The sequence below is a fragment of the Choloepus didactylus genome, chromosome 1, assembly GCF_015220235.1.
Source record: "Choloepus didactylus isolate mChoDid1 chromosome 1, mChoDid1.pri, whole genome shotgun sequence".
Taxonomy (NCBI): Eukaryota; Metazoa; Chordata; class Mammalia; order Pilosa; family Megalonychidae; genus Choloepus; species Choloepus didactylus.
In genome coordinates, this window is record NC_051307.1 from 113,248,081 (window position 1) to 113,266,059 (window position 17,979).

The 17,979-nt window shown below is 37.5% G+C and overlaps 1 protein-coding gene across 1 annotated transcript in view; it reads right to left on the bottom strand.

Annotated features, from left to right (window-relative positions):
* USP13 (ubiquitin specific peptidase 13) overlaps positions 1 to 17,979 on the bottom strand; it is a 143,019-nt gene that overhangs the window by 48,923 nt on the left and 76,117 nt on the right. Inside the window, exon 11 of the mRNA XM_037840050.1 lies at positions 773 to 898. Within this exon, the coding sequence (XP_037695978.1) occupies positions 773 to 898 (126 nt within the window). The remainder of the gene's footprint in view (positions 1 to 772; positions 899 to 17,979) is intronic.

Here is a 17,979-nt window from a genome sequence, read left to right on the forward strand (position 1 = left end):
AATAAAGAACTGCTCTGGAAAAATTAAGGCATTTATGATATAATTATATAAATGGATTAATGTAAATTATATACAAGTTTAAAAATCATGCTGTATTAGAATAGGTAGTCATATGAGGAAATGTTCACAACAGGTTGTGGAAAACACTGCTTATAAACCAGCATTTACAAAACTAATACATGCACTTCAAAAATCACTGGAAGGTCAAATAACAAAAACATTAACACCAGGAGTTTTTAGGGGTTGGTATTATGGGTAATTTTTATGTTCCCCTCTGTGCTTTTCTATATTTTCCATAAAGAACATGTATCAACCTTTGTAATATAGAAAAATGTTCTTTCTAAAAAAATAAAAAGTTAGTCTTTACTCAGACCTTTGCCTTTTTAAAACCACAGCATTTAATGTGATTTGACTCTGCTGTGAGAAAGTGTGGTCATCTGAGTAGAGTACACCAAATACCACAGAGAAACCTTGAAGAGTTTTGTCATGGAAAGAGAAAAAAATGATGGATAAAATAACTGGCAAACATTCCAATAACATGTACAAATTAAAAGCAGAACAAAGAGATCCCCCAGTGCCTAGAAAACAAGGCATGAGGCACAATCGTATCAAGTGGCTGAGCAGGGAATGCCTTCCCAAAGCAGGCAATCCTGATCCAGCTCCCACAAGGAGAGAGACAGGGCATTCTGGTCAAGCCACAGTAGACTGGCCTCGGGGGCTGAGAACATTTCTTAAAACCCCTCTGAATATTTTTGAAGAAAGATGTACTCACCTCAACTAGATTCACCAGGTGCAAGAAAAACTCCTGTGCATCTTGCTGTCTATTGGAGGAGAATTCTGGGTGGCTCTTGCTTACAAAGGCCTTAAACATGCATGGAGAGATCCCATTCTGTTGGGGCTAAAGTATAAAAATAAAATCAGTGTACAACACTTTCATACACATTAGCTCAGGGGAGTCTCACACCAGCCCATGACAAAGTGGCAAGCAGAGCAGGGAGCTCCACAGCCTCATTTTTCAGAAGAAAAACTCAAAGCCCAAAAAAGCTAAATAATGACCACAGCCAAGATTCATTGGATGTTTAGTATGCACCAGGTACCACACCATGACCCTTCCATGAGGACAGGATGGAACTCTTCCTGTTCACTGAAAGCCAAGGACAATGGTGGTTTCACCCACTTTCTAAAAGGAGGCACGGGGTCCATCCTCACAGGACTTGCCACAGGAGTATCCCCTTTTCCTCCCCATAAAGGTACATGAGAGAACCCCTCAGAGAGATTGGGTACTTGCAAGAAAGGAAAATGACATTGCATGCCCTAGCTAAATGCTACAAAGCTGCTCAAGCTTGTGAGCATGCTCTGGGCTGTTTCTGGAGCAGGGTGTGAGGAGTTCCAAAGAGGGCTTGACATGTGCCACCAAGAGCTGGCAGGGGCTTGCCCCTCATTGGGAGAAGCAGGAGGTGACTGCAACTTCTCTGAAATCTCTAAACTTCCTCTCCTCCCCTGAAGTCCAGAGAATTTCCAGGATGGCAGAGTGAGAAAAGTGGGCAACAGGGACAACTTGGACAGGACAATGATGAATAAACTTATCCAGGGGCTCAGGGAATACCAACCACAGAAGGCAGCCAGTCTCACCTCGATAGGGCTCTGCATAAGATAGTGGGCTGCCTGCCAGCCAAGTATACCCTAGGGATCTGCTAACAGAGAAGGAGCTGGGGTGAGGAGTGTATCAGGAAAAGGTCCTTGTGGAGGTCCCTGAGGGGACAAGGAGTGACTCTAACATGCCCTCCAAAAAGGGCTGGCCATGACAGACGACATGTGACAGCCAAGAGGGAATTACAAACATCATGAAGTAAAAAGGTCCCTACCTATTTCTCTAATCTCCCATCCCCTTGACCCTTGACCCTGAAGGAGCCAGAGGGAGTGGGAGGAGGCACAGAGGTGAGGCAAGGCCAAAAAAACAGAGGAAGCCAGTGCTGATCCTTCTGCCCTGCTGTTTTCTGAGAATTCTGAGCATAGTAGAGGGAAAAGTTTTAAACTGGCTCTGATGTGGACTGGGCTTTCTAATACCAGTAATCCGTGGAAAATTACTAGAAATCTAGGAGATCTACCTAAGATGCCCTCAAGAAGCAGGGTGGGAAAATTCCACAGAGGTGGGCATATGCTAACACTGTCCTGAGTGTGCCCTCCAAGTTAGCCCTGATGATGGTGACACAGATTCTCATCAGCACTAACAATAACCCTATGAGGCAGGCACTGCTGTCATCCCCATGTTGTAAATAGCTAAGGAAACTGAGACCGGCAGAGAAGTGCCAGATAGGACTTCCAACTCAAGTGTTCTCAACCACTGAATTATCACACAGCTAACAAACTGGAGACCCAGAATGGAATCCTGTCCAGCCTCTTTGCAGAAAAAACAGAGAAGTGGGACCTGTAGCACATACCAGGTCTCAGTGAAACAAACCTCACCTTGTCAATCAAGCAAAAAAAAAGTAATTCATGTTCTCTCTGCAAATGCTGTGGCTGCTGCGCACCCACTTCTCAAAACCTCCATTCTCTCATCTTCCAGTTTCTCCTCCTCTGAAGTCCAGAGAGCTTGTCACCGGGGCCAGCATTTGACACAGAGCTGAACCCGCCTTCCACTTTCTTTAACTTTCAGCCTGCTCGTGGCTCACCTCTGCAGCCTAACTGTGTTTACTCCTCGCATGCCTTACACCTCTTTGAATTCTCACGGACACCAAGTTCAGTGTCTATGGTCTAGAGACCACGACAGGTTTACAGAATCACACAGGCAGATGCAAACTCTGAGAAAACTCCTATACTAATCCCCTGTGGCCAAGGGGCTGCTCGACATATAAAATCTCTCCAACATGCAAGTTCAAAGCAATATTTTCTAACAAAACACAAGTGAATTTCCTGTCTTGCTGAAAATATATCCTGGTCTAGTCATCCAATATTACTGACTGCCTACTTCCCGCAGGCCCTTTGGGGAATCTTCCCTCCCGGAGCTTACAGACAACAGGGGAGAGTAACTACAGAATACGGTATCTTTAACAAATATTAAAGGCCACTACAGAGGAGTCGAAACAGTGCTAGAAGCCTTTAGAAGAGAATTTCCAAAGTGGCAGCTTTTGGGTAGCTGAGGACTTGGACTCTGTACATGAATGATGAGCTTAAACGCACACGGGGCTTCAGATGTGTTTCCAGTGCCAGGTGAGGACCAATTTACTCCTGACTTAATTATTTTACTACCTGTATATACACCTCCTAAATACCAGGTACAAGTTGTAACTTTCTTCACTCACAATGCTGAGGTATATCAGTATAGGATCAGCCAACAGAATCCTGCAATAATAATACCTGATCTTTGCATAACACCTAATATTTATTCATTCACTCATTCATTCAACAGATATTAATTGAGTGCTATAAACTGTCAGACACTATTTGAGGTATTTGAATAAATATTTACCAGGCACCAGGCACAGCTTTTTAAAATATGTCTTCCTTAACTCACACAACCCCATCAGGTGATTATTATTATTTTCTCCAGTTGACAGATGTGGAAATTGAAGCACAGAGTTGTTAACTGGCCCAGAAACATTTAACTAGTAAAGCCTCTCTATGCATAGTGTCCTAATGCTGCTTCTGGCACCCATGTGCCTAGATCTCATCTCTAATGTCCCTAAGTCCATCCTACCAGATGCCAAAAAGAGAAGACTATGTCTTAGACTCTGGGTAAGCCCTCTCCAAATCCACATACCTCTGGGACCAACATTTCAGGCCAGTCCAGAAATTATTGCTCCACTCTCAACAGTATGGAGGCACCACTTGGAATAAGCCTTTCCACATTTGTGCATTTTTTTTTAGGCATTCACATAAGTAGGCATTCACTGCCTGCTGCTGATGGTCTTACTTCTTACAAGCTTGGATTCAAGTTTGGGGTGGTTGCCAGTCCCCAGCATACACCATGGAAATCAGCTCCTTTGGCAAGTTCAACACATCAGCAAATTCTGAAGCTCTGGATGCTGCTCTGTGCCACCATCTGGTTACACAGCTGGCAGGAGAAGCTTCAACAGAGACCATGGTGACAAACACCAGAAACTCAGCCCTGCGCTTTGACACAGCCCAGTCTCATTCATTCCCATCCTATGCCCCTTCCCATTCTGTGCCCATCTCATTTCTTTGTTTTCCTTCAACTGACTTTTCTCAATCCATTGTTCAACAGTCCAGCCATAGATTGACAACTTCATCATTTAGAAGTTATCTGTAAGAGCTCTCTAACCAGAGAGATGCTATCTTTCCTTCCCCACGTCATGCCACAGGCTAGCTCCCGGATTTCACAGCTGGGTTTGAGCATTTTTGCTCCAACTCTGCTACCCCATGCTGAATGTCTTGATCATCAGCTGGCCTGTCTGCCTACACCCATGCCACCCACCATTCTATCTCTGATTTCAGAGGGGAGGTCTTACTGATTCTCATACTCAACTATAACTGCGCTTACTTTACTTTCTAGATATTAGAAAGTCAGGCTCCAAAAAAGGTGAACCTGAATCTAATAAAACCTCTAGATCTAGCTATCAGTGTATAAGAAATACAAGTTAAACAATACTTCCAAAAAGGAATTTTTTTTAACTTTATTTCTCAAAATTTAAAAAAAAAATTCAAACAAAACAAGGGAATAAGAAAAATATTCTAAAATAAAATGAATAAAATAAAATAAATAAAAGCTATATTGCTTCCAATATGCTCCTACCATACCCCAAGAAAATTAACAAAGGAATCTTTAAGGCAATCTTGGGGCAAATGACCCTGTTTTTTCAACAAATCAATGACTAGCAAAATGAAAAGGTAGGGGGACTTAAAACCACGAAGACACACAATAACCAAATGAGATGTGTGAACATTTTCGTGTCATGATTTGAACAAGTCAACTGTAAAAAGACATCTTTAATACTGCAGGGAAAATGTGAATGTGTACTGGATATTAGGTGATACTAGGAATGGCTGTTGATTTTGTTGGTGTGCTTTTAACACTTTATACAACTTTTAGCATGATATTTATGTTAAAAGTAAAAAGAAGATTTTAATAGTTACAGATACATACTGAATACAGGTGTAAAAGGAGGATGCCTGGAGTTTGTGTTAAAATACTCCAGCAAAGGAAAAGAAAGAAAGGAAAGGAGGGGAAGGGAAGAGTTGAGTATAAGGGGATTGATGAGACTAGATTGGCAAAACGGTGACTGTTGAAGCTACATGACAGCTACATCGAGAGTCATTGCACTATTCTCTCTACTTCTGTCTATACTGGCAAATCTAAATAATGTTTTTAAAAAATCAGGCCCTGAATAAGGTAGTTTCTTGAAGAACGGAAACCAAGAAGCCAAAATAAGAAAAGAGGAACTGAAGTCAAAGAAACTATATTTCCTATTTGGGAGCAGGTCAGTGACATCGACAGAGTGTTCCCTATGGGCCTAAACCTGCACAAGATGGGAGGGAGAGACAGAACCTGATGACAAGTCAGATCTGTCTTCAGGAGTGTGCACTCTAGCCTGTGAGCCAGCACTTGGACCTCAAGCAAAGGATAGCCTTGACAGCTAACTTTATAAGAGACAGCCCCAGATAGTCTCCAAAATAGCAACTACCAAAGGAACCCGTAGTATTTATAGGATACTGTACTTACTTTTCCCATTAGCAATTCCAACACAGATCAGCTAAAATTAGAGAGAGGACTACAGTGTTCAGAATCTTTCCCAAATGCTTACACAGGACTTTCTGTTTAACACAGTACACCAAGCAGGCAGCCAGACACTTTTCCATACATTTTCCCCTGGACCTAATGCTTTTATTAAAAATTAAGGAGCAAGATGGAGGCTTTGAATCATATTAGGGCAATCTTTGTACAGATGTTTACATTATAAGACAACAGGAATGGAAGAAGATAGATGCATGGCAGCCTGTCCCTAATACCAAGGTGTATTCTGTTGAGTTGAACTTTTAACCTTAAATAAGAAACCTTGAACCAGTAGCTTCTAACCCAGGTCTCAAACTCCAACTCTCCAAAGCTAAGAGGGCAGGGGGAGTTCCCCTAAACTACTTTTTGATTTTCAGAAAGTGAATTAGAAAGAGTTCTGTTGGACTAGAGCTGCAAACTATGGGCTAGAGTTAACAGTAATATTTTAATACTTTCATCAACAGTAACAAACGTACCACACCAATACTATGGGTCAACAATAGTCGGGGGATAAGGTGTATGGGGAGATTTGGGTTTTCTTTTTAATTTTTATTTCTTTTCTGCAGTAATAAAAATGTTCTAAAATTTAACATGGGGATGTATCACAACTATGTGATGATACTGTAAGCCATTCATTGAATACTTTGTATGGTTGGTATGGTGTGTGAATATATCTCAACAAAACTGAAAAAAAATGATTTTAATTACATTTTTTACATTTGCCCAACATTGGAAAATGGAGATGAACTGAAACAAAGGTTTTACATTTGAGGCTAAAATTATATCACCTCAAAGTAGAACAGTCATTACCTCCTGCAATTATGTGTCAAGGATTATTTAGAAGGGCAACCAAATGAATTGCTGCTTAAAACCCACAGTTTGCTCAGAATATAGGATTGTTTAAAACATGTTATCTTTGGAAGAAAAATAAATTAAGGAGTATTCAGCATTAACAGTTTTTGGAAGCACCGTCTTAGAAAGCATAAACATCCATTATTAACAATTTTTGGAAGCACCATCTTAGAATGCATAAACATCTGGAATATATTTTTGAAGAAGAAAAAGTCTTTTCTTAGTGAGAAAGAATTTTTTATCTATTGCAGATGTAATTTAATTTTAAAAATCAATTCAATATAAACAAAATGTTGTATATACATTCAATGGAGTATTATTCAGCTGTAAGAAGAAATGAAGTCCCAATGCATTCAATAACACAGAAGAACCCTTAAGACATCATGTTGAAAAAAAAAAAAAGACATCATGTTGAGTGAAATAAGCCAGATGCAAAAGAACAAATATTATATGATCTCACCTATATGAAATAATTAGAAGAAGCATATTCATAGAGTCAGAAATGGGAATACACCTTACCAGGAGCCAAGGTGGGAGTAGAGAATGGGGAGTTAATGCTTAATTGATTCAGAGTTCCATTTGGGGTGATGGAAAAGCCTTGTTAATGGGTGGTAGTAATGGTAGCAAAATATTGTAAGTTTAATTAACACAACTGAATTGTATATTCAAAAGTGGTTAAAATGAGAAATCTATGGTTGTATATATGTTATAAGAACAAACATTTTTAAAACCATAGAAATGTACAACATAAGAACTTCCAGGGAAGATGGTGGAGTAGGGAACTACAGACTCACTCCTTCTACAAAAACAGCTACCTGACAGGCAGAAACTGAAACAACCGTTCTTGTGCTCCAGAGGCTAGAAGAGCACTTTACAGCATCCAGGGAAGAAGAGCAGGACTGATCATGGGTTTTGATTGGTGAATGTAGACTGCTGGGTACCCACTCTGAACCACTGTTTTAGCCCACCCTGGACAGGAATCATTGCAGCCATTGTTTAAAAACCACCCTTGATAGGGGCAAAGATAGTGGAAATTTAAAGCCACAGGGCCTCCTTAGGACTTCAGGGAAAAGCTTGCTGAAGACCTCCATCTGCTGGGTAGACTAGGAAAGTGCAGCATTGGGGAGCAGTCAAAAAGCCTTTTTGGCCTCTTTCCTGACCCTCTCCCCTGGGCTCTTTGGAGCTGGTCAGCGCCCCCTTTGTGGGGGCCCTGCTTTGGCTGAGAAATACTGACTTGGGAAAGTCCTCTCCAGGGAGATTCTTCTCCCAGCATCTGCCTCCAGGTAAAAGCAACAAGCAGCAACAAAAAGGAGAGTAAAATAAAATGAAATAAGTAAATAATAAAATTTAAAAAGTAAAATTTTATTTTAATATTTACTTTATTATTTTATTATTAATTATTTATTATTAACAATTTATTATAAATTATTATTTGATATTTTTATTATTTTACTTACTTTATTTTATTATTTACTTTTTATATTATTAAAAAAGTAAAATAAAATAAAATAAAAAATTAAAACAAAATACAATAAAATTAAATTAAATTAAAATAAAATAATAAAATAAAATAAAATAATAGAGGCAAAACAAAAACAAACAGAATAGATCAAGATTCCCAGAGAAGGAACAAAGAAAAGGAAGCCTTCTCCTGGGGGTGAAACAATTGCACAGAGTACAATCTTAAAAATTGTACTACATACCCAAAGCAAGAATCAGAAGAGGAAGAGTTGAAAAACATCTGATCAGTTAAACACAGGCTACTCTAAAGGTCTAAAATAAGCTGAACCAAGTGTCAAAGAAGAGGCTTAACACAAATCCAATCAACAATAAAACCCTAGACAAGAGGGAGAAACTGACCTTTAGAGTTAACTCATCAAGATAATCAGATGCCTAGGCATCAGCAAAAATTACAAGCCATACTAAGAAACACGAAGACATGGCTCAGTCAAAGAGCGAAATTAAACCTTCAGAGGAGACTCAAAATTTGGGAAAACTAATCAAAGAAGTTCAAATAAACCTCCTAAATCAATTCAAGGAGATGAAGGAAAATATGCATAAAGAGATAAAGGATATTAAGAAGAAAATGATTGAGCATAAAGAAGAATTTGAAAGTATAAAAAGAAACATAACAGAAAATATGGGGATGAAAGGCACAATAAAAGTGATTAAAAATATACTGGAGAGAGCCTTCTGGAAGATGGCGGCATAGAGAGGAGTGGAAGCTAAGTAGTCCCCCCTGGAACAACTAAAAAAACCAGAAACAACTAGTAAATAATCCAGAATAACTGCAGGGGGCCAAATGAAACCATCCACTCATCATACACCAACCTGAATTGGGAGGAATGCCCGAGAACACAGCATAAAATCTGTAAGTAAAACCTGCGGATCCAAGTCGTGAGACCCTTCCCCCATAGCCCGAGCTGCAAAGCCTTGTGGTGCCAGAGAGAAGCTCTCTCCCAGCAAGTGAATATAGCTCAGCTGAGCTCCAACTGGGGTTTTAAGTAGCGAGTGTGAACTGCTCACTACAGGTACGAATCCCCGAAAAACAGACGGAGGCTCTGGGTGACGACTGACCTTGGAGAGCCGGAGGGTCACCTTGGACTAGGTCTGAAGGGGACTATCTGTTTCTTTTTTGGCTCAGTGGAGAAAGCCCCAGCCATTTCAGTTCCCAGTGCTGTGACTCAAAGAAGGGTGGAGATAGCACAAGTAGAGAGAGAGAGACGATTGAAATGCTAATGACCTCCCCCTAGGGGGTCTATCTTCTCTAAGAGGACAGGGGTGGGGCCCTTTCCATTCAGAACCAGACCCCAGAACCTGGGGGAACACAGCCATACCTCCTCACACCAGTCAAGAATTATAGGCTAACAGGCACCACCTGCTGGACAGAAAAGCACAGTGACCTGAGGCATCACAGGAACCAATTTTCTAAGAGACACCCTCAGGTAAATCAGATACTGAATATTTCTTCCCTCTGGGACCTGAGCCTGTTCTGGTCTGGGAAAACCTGATTGAGATAACCAAGGAAACCATGCCTAGACAACAGAAAATTACAATCTACACTAAGAAAAACAAAGTTATGGCCCAGTCAAAGAAACAAACATACACTTCAACTGAGATACAGGAATTTAAACAATTAATGCTAAATCAATTCAAAAAGTTTAGAGAAGATATCGCAAAAGAGATAGAGGCTGTAAAGAAAACACTGGGCATACATAAGGCAGAAATCAAAAGTTCAAAAAAACAACTAGTAGAATCTATGGACGTGAAAGGCACAACACAAGAGACGAAAGACACAATGGAAACATACAACAGCAGATCTCAAGAGCAGAAGAAAACACTCAAGAACTGGAGAACAAAACACCTGAAAGCCTACACACAAAGGAGCAGATGGAGAAAAGAATGAAAAAATATGAGCAACGTCTCCGGGAACTTAAAGATGAAACAAAGTACAAGGATGTACATATCATTGGTGTCCCAGAAGGAAAAGAGAAGGGAAAAGGGGCAGAAGCAATAATAGAGGAAATAATTAATGAAAATTTCCCATCTCTTATGAAAGACATAAAATTACAGATCCAAGAAGCGCAGCGTACTCCAAACAGAAGAGATATGAATAGGCCTATGCCAAGACACTTAATAATCAGATTATCAAATGTCAAAGACGAAGAGAAAATCCTGAAAGCAGCGAGAGAAAAGCAATCCATCACATACAAAGGAAACTTAATAAGACTATGTGAGGATCTCTCAGCAGAAACCATGGAGGCAAGTGGTGTGATATATTTAAGATACTGAAAGAGGAAAACCACCGACCAAGAATCCTATATCCAGCAAAGCTGTCCTGCAAATATGAGGGAGAGCTCAAAATATTTTCTGACAAACAGACAATGAGAGACTTTGTGAACAAGACACCTGCCCTACAGGAAATACTAAAGGGAGCACTACGGAGTGATGGTGGTTTGGAGTACGTGGTTTGGAACACAATTTTTGGAGATGGTAACATAGCAATGTAAGTACACTGAACAAAGATAACAATGAATACGGTTGAGAGAGGAAGGTTGGGAGCATGTGAGACACCAGAAGAAAGGAGGAAAGATAAAAGACTGAGACTGTGTAACTTGGTGAAATCTAGAGTATTCAACAATTTTGATAAAATGTACAAATATGTTCTTTTACAAGGGAGAACAAGCAAATGTCAACTTTGCAAGGTGTTAGAAATGGGGAGGCATTGGGAAAGGGATGCAATCAACATAAACTAGAGACTGTAACTAACAGAATCATTGTATCATGCTTCCTTTAATGTAACAAAGGCAATATACCAAGGTAAATGCAGATAAGAGGGGGGGAAGGGGGGGCATGTTAGACAATTGACATTGGTGGTGTTGTCTGACTCTTTACTCTGCTTTGATTTAAGGTTCTTTTTCCTTTTGCTTCTTCCTAGCTGTCATTTTTCTTCCTCTTTCTTTTGCCTCTCTACCTTCTTTGACTCTCCCTCCTGCCTTGTGGAAGAAATGTAGATGCCCTTATATAGATAGTGGTGAAGGTGGTGAACACATAAATATATGGCCATACAGAGAACCATCGATTATTTACTTAGGATGGAATGTACAGTGTGTGAACAAAACCATATTAAAAAAAAATGGGCTAAAGACAAAACCTCGAGGGTAATAAACTGAGTGAAATAAGCCAGACACATAAGGACAAATATTGCAGGGTCTCACTGATAGGAACTAATTATAATATGTAAACACATAGACATGAAATATAAGGTACCAAGATATAGGACACAAGATGTGAGAATAACTAACAGTGCCAAATGGTGTGTGAATGAGGTGGAAAGGGGAAGCTCAGAGTCATATATGTCACCAGAAGGAAAGTTGGAGATCAAAAGATGGGACTGTATAAAACTGAATCCTATGGTGGGCAATGTCCATGATTAACTGTACAAATATTAGAAATCTCTTCCATGAACCAGAACAAATGTATGACAATACAATTAGAAGTTAATAATACAGGAACATATAGGGAAGAAATATATATCTATTGCAAACTATATACTACAGTTAGTAGTATTACAACATTTTTGCATAAACAGTAACAAATGTACTATACCAACACTACGAGCCAAGAATTGAGGGGGGTTGGTTAGGGATATGGGAGGATTCGAGTTTCCTTTTCTTTTTCTCTTTTTTCATCTTTTACTCTATTTCTTGTCTGGAGTAATGAAAAGCTTCTAAAAATTGAACAAAAATTAAGTGTGGCTATGGATGCACTGCTGTATGCGGGTACCAGGGGCAACTGATTGTACACTTTGGATCTCTGGATAATTGTATGGTATCTGAACAATCCCAATAAAAATTAAATATATATATATATATATATACTAGAGGCATAAAACAGCAGATTTGAACAGGCAGAAAAAGAATTAGTGAACCAGAAGATAGGATAATCAAAATCTTACAGATAGAAAAAAGACAGAGAAAAGAATGGGAAAAAATGAGCAGGGTCTCAGGGAATTGAATGGCAGCATGAAGCACATAAACATATGTGACAGAAGGAAAAGAGAAGGGCAAGGAAGCAGAAAGAATATTTGAGGAAATAATAGCTGAAAATTTCCCAACTCTTAGGAAGGACATAGATATACATGCCCAAGGAGTGCAACATACTCCAAACAGAATACATCCTACTAGAACTACTCTGAGAATCAGAATGTCAAATGCCAAAGATAAAGAGAGAATTCTGAAAGCAGAAAGAGAAAAGCGATTCACCACATACAAAGGATCTACAATAACATTAAGTGCTAATTTCTCATCAGAAACCATGGAGGCAAGAAGGCAGTGGTATGATATATTTAAGATAGTGAAAGAGAAAAACCATCAGCCAAGAATTCTTTATCCAACAAAACTGTCCTTCAAAAATGAAGGAGAACTGTACTTTGAAAATTATCACCTTTCTGTATATATGTTATATTTCACAATAAGGAAATAACTGAATTTGTGGCACTGTAATACATTCTTTGAAATTTGCTCACTAACTACTTGTTATATCATATTTTGAAAATTATCACTTTTCTGTATATATATTTCACAATAAAAAAGGTAAAAAGATAATAAAATTTTTTTTAAAAATGAAAACTAGTTTAAAGTACTCACAGATAAACAGAATCCGAGAGACTTTGCTAACAAGAAACCTGCCCTACAAGAACTACTAAAGGGAGTTCTGCAGGCTGAAAGAAAAGACAGGAGAGAGAGGCTTGGAAGAGAGTATAGAAATGAAGATTATCAGTAAGGGTAACCAAAAGGTAAAAAAAAAAAAAAAGATAAAAATAAGTTATGATATATAAAAACCAAAAGATAAAATGGTTGAAGTAGGTACTGTTTTTACAGTAATAATATTGAATGCTAATGGATTAAACTCCCCAATCAAAAGACATAGACTGGCAGAATGGATAAAAAAGTATGATCCATCTATATGCTATCTACAAGAGACTCACCTTAAAGCTAAAGACACAAATAGGTTGAGAGTGAAAGGATGGAAAAAGATGTCCCATGCAAATAGTAAACAAAAAAAAGCTGAGGTAGCTATACTACTATCAGACAAAATAGACCTTAAATGCAAACCTGTTATAAGAGACAAAGAATGACACAATACATTAATAAAAGGGACAATCCACCAAGAACAGATAACAATCAAATATATATGTACCTAACTAACCATAGTGCCCCAAAATATATGAGGCAAATACCAGCAAAACTGAAGGGAGAAATAGGTGTCTCCATGATAATATTTAGAGACATCAATATGCCACACTCATCATAGATAGAACATCTAAAAGATAATCAAAAAGGAAACAGAGAACTTGAATAATATCATTAAGAACCAGACCTAACAGGCATATAAAGAATATTGCACCCCAAAACAGCAAGATTTCTTGTGTCGTTTTCCAGGATAAGACCATATATTGGTCACAAAACAAATCTCAACAAATTTTAAAAGATAGAAATGAGACAAAGCACTTTCTCTGACCATAATGGAACGAAGCTGGAAATAAATAACAGAGAACCAGAAATTATGCAAATATATGGAGGTTAAACAACTCACTCTTAATCAGTGGGTCAAAGAAGAAATTGCAACAGAAATCAGTAAATACCTCGAGATGGATGAAAATGAGAACACAAAATATCAAAACTTATAAGATGCAATGAAGGCAGTACTGAGCAGGAAATTTATAGCCCTAAACATCTACATTAAAAAAGAAGAAAGAGCTAAAATCAAAGACTTAACTGCACACATGGAACTAGAAAAGAACAGCAAACTAATTCCAAAGCAAGGAGAAGGAAAGAAATAAAGATTAGAGCAGAAATCCATGAAATTGAGACTAAAAAAAAAATAGAATTGACAAAACCAAAAATTGCTTCTTTGACAGGATCAATAAAGCTGGAAAACCCTTATCTAGACTGAAAAAGAGAGAAGATGCAAATAAATAAAACCAGAAATGAGAGGGGAATATTACTACTGACCCCACAGAAATAAAAAGGATCATGAAAGGATACTATGAACAACTGTATACCAACAAATTAAAAAACCTAGATAAAATGGACAAATTCCTAGAAACACAAGAACAACCTACACTGACTCTAGAAGAAAAAGACAACTTCAACAGACCAATTACAAGTAAACAGATTAAATCAGCCATCAAAAACCCCCAACAAAGAAAAGCCCAGGACCAGATGGCTTTACAGGTGAATTCTACCAATCATTCCAAGTAGAAATAATACCAATCCTGCTGAAACTCTTCAAACAATTAAACAGGAGGGAACACTACCGAATTCATTTTACGAAGCCAACATCACCCTATACCAATGCCAGATAAAGATGCTACAAGCAAACAACATTACAGACCAATTTCTCAAAAGAATATAGATGCAAAAATCCTCAGCAAAGTACTTGCAAATTGAATCCAATGCACATTAAAAGAATTATACACCATAATCAAGCATGTTTTATCCCAGGTATGCAAGGGTGGTTCAACAGAAGAAAATCAATTAATGTAATATACCACATTAACAAATTGAAGGGAGAAAACCACATGATCATCTCGATTGATGCAGAAAAGCCATTTGCAAAATCCAGCATCATCCTTTCTTGATAAAAACACTTCAACAGATAGGAATAGAAGGAAATTTCCTCAACGTGTTAAAGGGCATATATGAAACGGCATATATAACATCATACTCAATGGGGAAAGACTGAAAGCTTTCCCTCCAAGATCGGAAACAAGACATGGATGCCCACTGTTATTCAACATTGTGCCAGAAGTTCTAGCTAGAGAAGTTAGGCAAGAAAAAGAAATAAAAGACATCCAAATTGGAAAGGAAGAAGTAAAACTGTCACTATTTGCAGATGGCATGAACTTATATGTGGAAGGTCCCAAAAAATTGACAACAAAGCTACTAGAGCAAATAAACAAGTTCAGCAAAGTGGCAGGATACAAGATTAACATGAAAATATCAGTAGTGTTTCTACCTAATAATGAGCAATCTGAGGAGGAAATCAAGGGAAAAAAATCCATTTACAATAGCAAATAAAATAATCAAGTATCTAGGAACAAATCTAACCAAGGATGCAAAAGACTGTACATAGAAAACTACAAAACAGTGCTAAAAGAAATCAAAGAAGGCCTAAATAAATGGAAGGACATTCAGTGTTCATGGACTGGAAGGCTAAATATCTAGATGTCAATTCTACCCAAATTGATTCACAGACTCAATACAATTCCAATCAAAATTCCAACAGCCTATTTTGCAGAAATGGAAAAGCCAACTATCAAATTTATTAGGAAGGGTAATGAGCCCCAAATACCCAAAAACATCTTGAAAAAGAACAAACCTACAGTGGTCAAAACAGCATGATTCTGACATAAAGATAGATATACTCACCAATGGTATCAAACTGAGAGTTCAGAAATAGACCCTCACCTCTATGATATTTGACAAGACTGCCAAGTCCACTCAACTAGAACCAAATAGTCTCTTCAACAAACAGCGCTAGGAAAATTGGATATCCAATGCAAAAGAATGAAAAAGAACCCCTATCTCAATCTAACACAAAAATTAACTCAAAATGGATCAAAGACCTAAATATAAGAGCCAAGACCATAAACTCCTAGGAGGCAATGCAGAGAAATATTTTCAGGATCTTGTGGTAGGCATTGGTTTCTTAGACTTTACACCCAAAGCACAAGAAATGGAAGAAAAAATAGATAAATGGGACTTCCTGAAAATTAAAAACTTCGGTGCTTCAAAGGACTTTGTTGGCCAAGTGAAAAGGCAGCCTAATCAATGGAAGAAAATAGTTTGGAAACCACATATCCAATAAGGGTTTAACATCCAGAATATATTTTTAAAATCCTAAAACTCAACAATAAAGACAAACAACCCAATTTAAAAATGGGCAAAAGACTTGAATAGACATTTTTCCAAAAAGGAAATACATATGGCTAAAAAGCACATGAAAACATGCTCAAAATCACTAGCTATTAGGGAAATGCAAATCAAAAGCACAATTAGGTATCACTTCACACCTATTACAATGGCCACTATTAAAAAAAAAAAACAGAAAATATAAGTGTTAGGATGTGGAGAAATAGGAACACTTATTCACTGCTGGAGGGAATGTAAAATGGTGCAGCCACTGTAGAAGACAGTCTGGCGGTTCCTCAGGAAGTTAAGTATAGAATTGCCATATGATCCAGCCACCCCATTACTAGGTAAACATTCAAAAGAACTGAAAGCAGAAACTCAAACAGATGTTTGCACACCAATGTTCACAGGAGCATTATTCAAAATTGCCAAAAGAAGAAGCAACCCAAGTGCCCATCAACAATGAATGGATAAACAAAATGTGGTACACACATACAATGGAATATTATTCATCTGTAAGAAGAAATGAAGTCCTGATGCACGTGACAATATGGATGAACTTTGAGGTCACTATGTTGAGTGAAAAAAGCCAGACACAAAAAGACAAATATTGTATGATCTCACTTATATGAATTAATTATAATAATCAAACTCATAGAGTTAGAATCTAGAATACAGCTACCAGGAGATAGGATGGAGGTAGAGAATGGGGAGCTGATGCTAAACAGTACAGAATTTCTAAAGAGATTGATTGTAAATGTTTGGAAATGGATAGTGATGATGGTAGCACATTATTGTGAATATAATTAATAGCTCTGAATTATATATGTGAATGTGGTTGAAAGGATAAGTTTTAGATCATGTATGTTACCAGAAGGAAAGTTAGAGGATACAACAAGGGACTGTATAACACAGTGAAACCTGTTGTGGACAATGCTGTGGTTAATAGCAGAAATACAAGAATGTTCTTTCATGAATTATAACAAATGTATGTCACTATTAGAAGGCATTAATAAAAGGATGGTAACTGGGAAAAATACACCCAATGCAGACTATGGACTATAGTTAACAGTAATATTTTAATATTCTTTCACCAGTTATAACAAAGGTATCAAACCAATGCAAAGCTTTAACAATAGATGGGTACACGGGAACGTTGCATTTTTTACATGACTTATGTCAGGTAAAAGTCTCTAATTTAAAGAAAAAAAAAGCAATACTTTAAAAAAAACATATGTTTGTGAAAAAAACCAGACACAAAGTACTACATATTGTATGATTCCATTTGTATAAAATGTAAATATAAATAAATCTATAGAATCAGAATTAGATTAGTGGTTGTAGGGCTGGGGAAGGATAGAGGGACTGAGAAGTGACTGCTAAGGAGTAAGGGGCTTTTCTTTTTGGAGTAATGAAAATGTTCTAAAATTGATTGTGGTGACTCTGCACAACTCTGTGATTATACTTTGTTGTGGATTGTATAGTATGTGAACATATCTCAGTAAAATTGCTTTAAAAAAAAAAGAAATGTACATCACAAACGGTAAACCCTAATGTAAACTATGGACTACTAACTATTGTTTCATCAATTGTAACAAAAGAACCACACTAATGCAAAGTGTTAATAGGAAAAACTGTGGGAGAGAGATATATGATTTTTCTGTATACTTACAACTTCTCTAATTAAAAAAAAAGGAACCTCTACTAATCTAGATACAGAATAATCTACACAAATTTTAATTTTATTCTTTTTCTACATGATTAATTTAACTACTTGCATAGGATTTATCAATATACCTTTATATGTATGTGTATTTAGGCTTATGTGATTATAGAAATATATAATTTATAAATTTAAACTTTTTAACTATAGCCTTAAAATATAATTTTAACTTATCAATGTATTAAATAAAACAGAATATATACCAAATTAAATTTACCCTCTTGATATACAGTAATAACTCTCTTAATAAACAG